The sequence below is a fragment of the Bombus vosnesenskii genome, unplaced genomic scaffold (assembly GCF_011952255.1).
Source record: "Bombus vosnesenskii isolate JDL3184/JDL3185 unplaced genomic scaffold, Bvos_JDL3184-5_v1.1 scf7180000016265, whole genome shotgun sequence".
NCBI classification, from domain to species: Eukaryota; Metazoa; Arthropoda; class Insecta; order Hymenoptera; family Apidae; genus Bombus; species Bombus vosnesenskii.
In genome coordinates, this window is record NW_022884334.1 from 27,758 (window position 1) to 37,630 (window position 9,873).

Here is a 9,873-nt window from a genome sequence, read left to right on the forward strand (position 1 = left end):
ACATAAAGATTTTTATACCTCCATAAATAACATTTATCATTATCGAACGATAAACACATCTTTTTGTGTAATAGTATTGCAATATTTATTGAATTGAAAATACATATGTTCCTTCTCGTACTCCATATTCGCATGATTTATTTTCGCTTCGAGGAATATTTCCAAGTTTTTTTTATAAATTAGGAGCTTTAAATCGAAAGTTTCGCATAGCATACTACTATCGCTGCGAGAATAGTATATGCACATAAAGCGATTTGTCTAAATTGACATCAAATATCAACAACAAGAAAATGAAATAAGACTACTTAGAAACTATGGGGAGAAAGATATCATGGAAACTAGTTCGTTCCGAATTATCGAAAAAGGACATTATACACATTTCGAATAAAGCTCGAACTTCGAGTCGAGAAAGTATCATTAAGAATGTATAGGTCATGAGCGTTCGCAATTTGTTTAAAGTAATTTCATTACGGCGACGTACAGAGTTTCGTAAAATTAACAGAAGTCTTAATTAATAACGGGAAATCTTGTCGCTGTATTCACAATTGTTTTTCACAGTAACAATGTATGGACAATGATGATCAACAACACAGATTCATGAACATAGAATAATGCACTGGAAAACGGAAATCTAATAGTCGACGTCGGCATAAATTTTGCTTGCATATTGATTAAATGCATTCTATTCTCTGCTATAATAATTTACCTAAAAATTTTCACCGACAGATCGTAAACGCATTTGTGTTAGCTGGTTTGATCAAATAAAACCTTCGAGTCGATTTCTTAAAATGACAGTGGATCTTTTTACAAGGTAATTCTTAAATTAGTTACTCTCTTCTACATTCTTGATCAAAATTGGCAAAGTTCGGTCTTGATCCATCGTTTTTCTATGTTGCAGATAGTGAGACACATTTTCGTATACCAAGAATGTAATCACAGTCGCTGGAGTCACCCTGGTCAGGTTCGCGCTTAGACCCTTGTAAAAGCCTCGCCACCCCTCATACCTGCAATTAACCACCAGCAATACTCTTTCGTTATTTGCTTCTTCTGTTTTCATCATTTATTGCATAGAACTTTCTCAATAGGCTACAATGTACGTTTTCATTCGCATTACAGACCGGTGTACGATTCTTGTCGTGATTCATTAATCAAAGCACCTCTCTGTCCCACTGTTTTTCTTTATCGAAAAGGAAATAACTGTACGCCACGAGAATTATAAACGATAAGCGATGTATTGACAACGATTATCGTAAACGTTGCACATACTTTTATTGTTCTACGTCAAAGATAACAGCATTATATAACTCCATTGTATATTTCAATTAATGTTCTTATTCGTTCATCGATCATCAGAATTACTTTTCGACACTTTTGTAACTTAGTTTGATAAAGAATTGTATACAATTGTGTGTAAAATGAAAAAAGTGGGTGAAGGAGTTTCTCAAAATCTAGACAATTCCAATTCTACGTAGTTTATTTCTCATTCAGATGGTTTCACTTTGATAAGTTTAGAGACACATACAACTTCATAAATCATACACAAACGTCCAAAAATCGTACCGCTGATGGTTTAACAAATGATCCGTCTAATTGTAATTACATTCCATGTCTCACGTACACACAACACTCACCTAAACATACACGTAAACACATTGCTCTCTTACATATTGTTCGCACGTTAACTGTGGTCCTGCCACAGCAATTAATTCATTAGGAAATTTAGTCAAGGAGGAAAAAAATAAGATGATCGCCACAATCATCTAATTCGAAGGAAAATATTTGAACAGCCGATAGAAAGCTGGGATACATTCTCCAGATTCCCAATCGTTCGACAAATATCTTTTTTCTCCATTAAGCTCTACAAACATCATGCATAACCATTAAAAACTAAATGATCCAACAGCTAGTTTATAATGAGAAACAATTAAATGTTGCTGCCAATGTTTATTAGGTCATTCATAGTCTTTAAATAATGAATCCTAGTCACAATTAGAAATACATATAAATAAATTCAACCTACTATTTTGAAAATTGCAAGGACATTGAATTTTATTGCCATATCATCAGTTGCACTGAGTACCAGACTCTATAAACTTTGCAACATTCGTCTATTGATTTTTCGGAAGGAGGTACATATTCATTCCATACAGAAATATAATATAAATAATAATTAAACCGTAGATAATTATTACATTCCTACGTATGTTTTCATTTCATTTACTTTTAATCGAAATTTGCTATCAACATTATGACTTGCATTATGACGCGAGGATTTGTAATTGATCTATTTATTTTAACATATTCGCACTAAAAAATTGTTTACTGTAGTTTCAGGTGTACGCATGATTTGTTATTTATACAATCATGCGACTTTTGATATTTTCTATCCTTTGTTACATGTTGTACCTTTCGCCAGTTACATTTTTACAATAAAACGAGAAGGTACAAGCTTTTTCTTTGAGTCAATCTTAATGCACTTACAAACAATATTAATTTATGGCAATAAAACTATTAAAATGTAATTTCATCTTAAAAAGAAGATATTAATATACATGATAGATATTATGAACTTTTGAGTGCCAGCCCAAAGAAAAATTCCTAATAAGAAAAATAATTTAATCTTCCGTAGGATTTATAAGTTTCGTTCCTCTTCTCGCGCGTTATAAAAGCAAATAAAATTGTTCTATATGCGCGAAATGTAGAATAAATAAAATATATACTTGATCTCTATAAATTACTGTATGTTCAAAAAATAAAATTAACAACTGTTTTTGATGTCAAAAAATATCATTTGTTCGCTATGTTCTTAAAGTATTCCGTTATTATATGAAACAGCCAACTAGTATATAACATGATCATAATAAGATAACGTTAGAGACTGTTTTTAATTGTTCCAGTAACAAAAAAACTAGTGGATTGGTATTCTTCAAAATAAGTTTAAATAAATTGAAAGTCTATCCCTATAATATGAAGGCATTTAGCATTCAAAAACTCCAATAAAATGCTATTATTAAGAACAATAAAACTATTCCCAATAATATTGTTTGCTACATAAGTTTCTTTTCAAAAAGGAATTCCCAAAAATATTTTCTAAATAATTCGAGTAATTACATTTGTTACATATACTATAGAACTACCTTTTTGAGTTACACTACTGAAATATATGTCTTATTAAACAAAATATTAAACGTTAATGAACAACACTTTCTTTAATTCATTGATGCCAATTAAGAACATAAAATAGTTTGGTAAAAGTTGGCACTTCCAGAATAAAACTAATGTACTGCTTTGCCATTTGTATAAAAATATATACGGGAAAAGAATCTTTTTTCTAATAATACTGTTCCAAATGTACCTCTAATGAAAAAAAAGGTAAAAGTTTTAAAATACAATCAACATATGACCGTCTCAAATAATAATTACCTCCAGATTACCTTTGTTGATTTACAAATCATACTTAGGGCTGGGAAAATTCAATATCAAAGCATAATTCTATTTTAGAAAATTATAAAATATTTAAATGAGATTAATATGTTCTTATTTTCTTCTACCTTTAATAATTTTAGATTAGTGTAATCTAAGGAATCAATGAGAGTTTGTAGGCACATTAGAAAATGTTTCATAAATTACTATAATTAAACATATATTTGGTGTAACGTGTAAAAGGTAGGGAGATAAGCCTTTATAAAAACCCTTTATTCCTTCTGACCTCCATATTGATTGAATGCAATGAATGCTGCCATTATAGTTGTGGTGATGATCTTGAAGTCGTGCTCTAACAACTTGATAAGGATAAGTCGAGGCGGCGGCAATTAATTTTGAAACCGCCGCGAAGTTGATATATTCCCATGTGCTCTGTAAATATAAGAATAAAGATAATATTTTTTCAGGATTGTGTTTTAAATGTCAAATCAATTCAACATATATGTATAATTGCACAATAGACTTACCAGTTTGCTGTCAATCGGTACATTCAAGTAATTATTGTACCAATTTTTTAGTTCTTCGTACACCATAAATTGGATAGCACCGTGCGAAACACCAAACATTCCAGGTACAAATCCCTGTAAACATACGTTTTATAAAATTTTATATTATATTTTACTATAGTTTAATGAATACATTTAAAAAGGAGAATCAAATTAAAATCTAATGTTCTAAAAGGAAATTCATTTACCCGATACAAGCCTCTGAATCCTTCGGTTCTATATATCTTTTTAATTGCATCTACCATTCCATTGTATCTAAGTGTTTCTGGAAGATGTTTATCGTCCATGTACTGCAAACACAAACGTGTTTTTACTACCCAAAGTGGATTTGTCATAACTAAAGTAAGAATTCCAGCGTCTGCTGCAGCGAACATGTGCAATGATGGTCCTAACGGCTTCCTACTATTTCCACCTTGAATCCACGTTTTAATGGTATTATAGCTAAACAAAAGCAAGTTTCATGTATTATTAACAAGGATTACATTAAAATCTTTTCTTATAAAAGTATTTAAATAATTTAAAATTCTTACAAAAAGAAGTAGCAACCCCATGCACCACCAGATCCTAGGACATTTGGCGTTACCCCTCTGTAAAGACCTTTCACTCCCTCAGTCTTAACAATTTGCATTACTGCGCTTTTAAGGCTTTTGTATTGTGGGCCCACGCGTGAGTGACCATCGCTAACTGCAAAAAGAATAGAGTGATGAGTACATCTTGTTTCCAGGACTCCAGGAGGAAGGTGCAACTAGACAGAGCATGACGAACTGCTAATACGTAAAATTCTTCTAACTGATACCATTGTCCAGATAACGTTCGCTATTTCTTTTCGTTCAACTCGTGACGATAACGTAAAGAGCAGCCAAATGATAAGCAAAATCTAATTATTTTTTCTCGCATCACGTGTCATAATTTATCTAATGAGCGTATTGCAACTTCAATCTCGTGACATTTTGATATATAATAGAAATCGTATTTTACTCTTAATTGCATTGCACTAGATATTTCGACGAATTCCTTTCCAACAAACAATAATCTATATCGTGTTGAGTTTAATTCACTCGCCACAGGCACAAAAAGACGATTCTTCATTATTCTTTGTGTTCAGGAAGATGTTTGTTGCGGTAAATTATCGATGAGTCCACAAATTTCTAAACGTATTACACAGCCACCATTGCAACATTGCAAAATACTTTTAAACAGAATAATTAACAAGCCTTTCTACAACATTTACCATTGTATTTTTTCGTGGGAATTAAATTGTCAACAGTTTCTGCAAACATCCTACGCTTGTATGTACTACGCTAATTTTATTTCATACACATATGTATGAAGAGAAATGAAACTTATTCGGAATCACTAAGAAGATGACATTCTCTATTTACGTCTCGACGTGAATTTCCATAATAATATTAGGTTAATAGTTAAAATTAATAATGTTTCGATTAGATTATTAATATGTATAATTAATAATAGAATAATGCATTTTTGCGGTATGTGTACTACTTATTATGAACTTAATTTTTCCTAATTTCAATTACCATCTTTCAGATAAATTTTCTATTCTAGTTTATGAAGTTTCTGGTCTGACGAAATTCATCGTTCAATTTTCAAAAAAAGATAATTATTTATAGGACGATCAAATAGTAACGTTACTTTACACGATATCAGGAAACATACGGAATTAAAAGTAATCTCTCTTTGTCTCAAACGAAATGATCACCTAATTATTTTTAATAAATTTCACGTTTTTAGTGTAGTTATTGTGAACCAAACAATTAAATTATCTACTTCATTTCGCCACACGAGACGAAACTTTGATCATGAGAAAAACATTAAAATGTAAATTGTTCGGGCTCACGTGCGTATGACGCAATCTGCGGAATTTCTTGCAATTTGGTGTGTAGCCAACGGATTTTACGACGAGAATACGACAAAGAACGAGTCCTATGAGGACATCATCAGTCTTTTGATGATAGCGAGATAAAAAATTACGATGAAATAAGCTTCTGTATAAGGTCCTATCATCTTAACGCTTCATTATACGCGAAAGTTTCGATTATGCTTAAATAAGTTGCTACTTTCGAATCAAATATGCTACGAAATCTTTTAAAATTCGTTTTATAACGTTAATTAACAGAAATTACGTAGCTACGTTGAAATAAACTCTTTCTTTAAGTTCACATCATATCTTAATACTCCTTCATATAAAAACGTTTCAACTATTCCTAAAAAAGATCTTTGATTCTTGATGTAAACAAAACCAATGAACTAACAAAAATTATATTAGTAAATCGAAATATATTTCTTAATATGCATGATGCAATAAATATTTGAATTAGTTTGAGTTCGTCAGACCGAAGTTAAATACGTGGAAAAGCAGAAATACGAAACTATGACCGTTGCTCCTTGTATTGAATATCATTAGCGATAAACTGGTCGATTCCGAGTATGTAATCTTTAAATAATTTGAACATAACAATATAATGTTAACAATAAATGTCAATACAAGGTAACAAAAAAAATTTTCGGAAAATTCGACTTCTCCTGGAAATTCTTACATTTGAGAAGCAGTATAGTCGTAATGACCGAACAGAAATGTTAATAAGGCACTAACAGTAAGATTCGCAACAACGTGAAACAAAGATATTCTTTAAGTCAATTTAACTACAGGAATGTCTACTTTCCATTCCTAAATGTGGTTGAAAGTTAACCATAACTTTCCATTTCATTTCGAGGTACATCATTCGTGTATTTTAAGATTATTATATAATCTAAATTTTATGTACTACTCTTGCAAATTTTGTTATATTATTCGCATGACAATTAGGCTATACAGGATATCCACCTAACTCGAAACCCGCGCTCACGAGACATAAGAATGGCAACAGTGTAACATGTACGCTTACTACTGCAATCAAATGTCGCTCGCCATCTATGAGCTGTTACTAGAAATAAAATTAGGCGAGGACACAGAGCGGTTTTTGTTGGTTGACGTCGAAGGGCTTAAATTTGATGTCACTATAAGGAGAAGATGATCGCTGAGAAAGTTAGCTTCGTATTTTCGCTCGATGATTTCATGTCCTTACGTGCTTGAAGCTTCGAAGCAAGCAAACGCACCTGATTTTGATATCTTAAATTATGTCTACCTGAAATGTAATTACAATTCAATTTTTTTTGTCTAAAATTGTATTCAACTGTTTGAACGATCGAATCATAATGAAATTATCATCGCTAACGAATTACAATAAAATTGTTCACTTTCTTGAAGACCCTTTTTATATCTCGTTTGGTAATTTTCTTCTACGTTGTATTTCAAAATTTATGATCGCTATTACCTAATTTTGGATCGTTCTGTTGTGGATATGTCGAATGTAAGAATAGGGAACAAGGAAAGCGATTGAGATATAGTAAGACATTTCACAAAATTCATATTTAGACAGATTATTTCAGAAGAATACAAATAAATTTAACCCTCGTACTGCAGTACCTGGGTCCGTTCGAACTAGTCGGCTAACAACGGAAGTCTATTTTTTTAAACTGATCTGTCTAGGTATGAGTTCTATGAAGTATTTTATTTGTAGTTAATTGTATAGTATTTAATTGTTTTCCTATTCTTACATCGGAGCAGCGAATTCAATCACAGTAGAACGATCTAAAATCAGGTAAAGCGGCCAATTTATGGAGAATGATTGTTAATAAATTTTAAAGTATGACGCAGAAAATGTTAAATATGTTAAAAATGAAAATTACCAAACAAGATATAAAAGGACTCTCCATATAATAACGTTCATAATAACGTGAAAATTTAATTGTAGTTCGTTAGTACCATAATCCAAGATATCAAAACCGGTTGCACTTGCTTGCTTCGAAATTTCAGGAGCACGCAGGGACATGAAATCGTCGAGCGAAAACGCGAAGCTAGTTTTCTCAGTGATAGTCCTGTCCTTATAGTGACATCAAATTTAAAGTCCTTCGGCGACAATCAAATTTCTAATTTCTAATTATACTTCTAGTAACAGCTCGTAGATGACGATCGACATTTTATTGCAGTAGTAAGCGTACATGTTACACTGTTGCCATTCTCATATGTTCTCGCGAGCGCGGATTCTGAGTAAAGTGAATAACCATGTGTACGTATATGTGGTATCGATCATTAGCTAATTTTTACCATAAATGTATCATGAAGATTCACACCAATTAACACAATCTTCAGTTCAGTAAAATACGAAGTGAAAGTAAAATAGCAGAAGTAGTTTAAGTTTTACAGGGAGTTTAGTGAAGTAAGGTAAATTGCAAAGTAAACAATGTACTGTAATTAAAAATATGTAATCACATAACAATACATAAATATATTCGATCATAATTTGTAAATAGAAAGAATTTTATTTAAAGGAATTAAATAACAAAAATCGATGTTAATAAACGTCATTTCCCGTCGCGTGCAACATTCAGTATTTATAATGCAAAGTTAAGGGACATCGTTTGTCTCTGTCTTTAAGCCGGTCAAAAATACTTTTTATTCTTCATAATAACGCCACGTGCTTTTCTTGTTCGACCTTGTCGGCCAAACTGATAGGAGCGTCGACCGTAGACGTCACAGTTTTTTATTATATTCTTTTGAATGTAATTATCGCTACTCAATGTGTTAACGAACCTACACGTTATTTCGAACTACTTCTATATATATGTATATATGTATATAAAATTGGACCGACTATCTACCAACAAAAAATGACTAATATCAGACTTAGTATCTTGCTTCCCGGTTTTCCTCATGACAAGTTTAAATATAGAAAGTATTTGCACCAAATTTGCAAAAATTAATATTAGAGAAATTATTCAAGAAATTTTTATCAGATCATTTATTATAGAAATTACTTATGCGACAATACTATTTTAGATTAACAATGTATCATCAATGAATCCATAACAAAGCTTATGTTAGATAGAATATGCGGTATTTTAGAAAACATAAAAATAGAAACATAGGTATTTCGTGAAGAAACATTCGAAAATTAAAATAAAATAAAATTGTCATGGCAAATAGCATCATTTGTTTTGAAAATGATTTCACTTACGAATATAATTATTACAATATTCTCTTCGATTCTCTGTAATTAAACAATTCAACTATCGAGATATTCATTTTACACAACGATTATAACATAAGCCGCATAATGTCAGACTGTGTGAGTCACAGAATAAAAGCAGAACATAGGGGAAAATTTTCTGTTTCTAGCACGTATAAATATACAATATAGCACGTTTACCACGTGCATATATCGAATAAATTGAATTCGTACCCGCCATTTGCATGCACAGCCGTTATGTCGTCAGCAAAGACACACTCGAATTTACTTACCTGCAAATCTGGTCTTGATCAAGTCTAAAGGATGCAACATCAGCGTGGAAACCACGCCACCGGATACACCAGCAACGAGATGTTCGTACTTAAAGTGGCTCAACACGGGCAAAACACGAGCGGTCCCCGGTGAACCACCACTCGACTTTATTGTCGACATTTTACCCGTGTCAAACTGCTCGTCGTTCGTTATCGATCCGTCAGTGGAAAATCCAGTTGCATCCTTTACAACGCTAGCAATATTCGTCTCCACTCTGCGGCATATCTCTTGATCCGCGGCAGGCAGTGCCGTTGCGCTTGCGGTAACGCGAGACACAGCCGAAATCGCTTCTTCGGTTTGATACGTTCTTCCGTCTCGCTTTCTCCTTTTAACTGATTATGTAACGCAAAAGGACGTAACGCGCACTGAACGCAGACTAATGACTGACTCAGCGACTACTCGCGTTGAATGCTCTGCGCACCACCTCCCTCTACCTTCAACTACCACTCTCCAACATGTGCCATCTTTCTGAATAAGAGGAA

At 32.4% G+C, this 9,873-nt stretch overlaps 1 protein-coding gene across 2 annotated transcripts; it reads right to left on the minus strand.

Moving 5' to 3' along the window:
- Positions 1-60: 60 nt before the first annotated feature.
- LOC117242195 (mitochondrial folate transporter/carrier) lies at positions 61-9,774 on the minus strand. Of its 2 annotated transcripts, none has more exons than XM_033508665.1 (6): positions 9,352-9,774; positions 4,520-4,673; positions 4,178-4,430; positions 3,951-4,064; positions 3,710-3,855; positions 61-1,004 (listed from the first exon to the last, which is right to left on the minus strand). In XM_033508665.1, exons 1-6 carry the CDS (start codon positions 9,509-9,511, stop codon positions 824-826), a joined length of 1,008 nt encoding a protein of 335 aa, XP_033364556.1. In that variant the 5' UTR covers positions 9,512-9,774; the 3' UTR covers positions 61-823. The 2 variants fall into 2 exon arrangements, with proteins under 2 accessions (XP_033364556.1, XP_033364557.1); XM_033508666.1 differs by having other exon boundaries at positions 109-1,858.
- Positions 9,775-9,873: the final 99 nt, after the last annotated feature.

Excerpts from the sequence above, each read along its gene's own strand:
- LOC117242195 (XM_033508665.1), bottom strand. The coding sequence starts at position 9,511 with ATGTCGACAATAAAGTCGAGTGGTGGTTCACCGGGGACCGCTCGTGTT. Across the intron at positions 4,431-4,519 it reads TGGGGTTGCTACTTCTTTTT|CTATAATACCATTAAAACGT; the intron begins GTAAGAATTTTA and ends GCTTTTGTTTAG. Across the intron at positions 3,856-3,950 it reads TACCGATTGACAGCAAACTG|AGCACATGGGAATATATCAA; the intron begins GTAAGTCTATTG and ends TTATATTTACAG.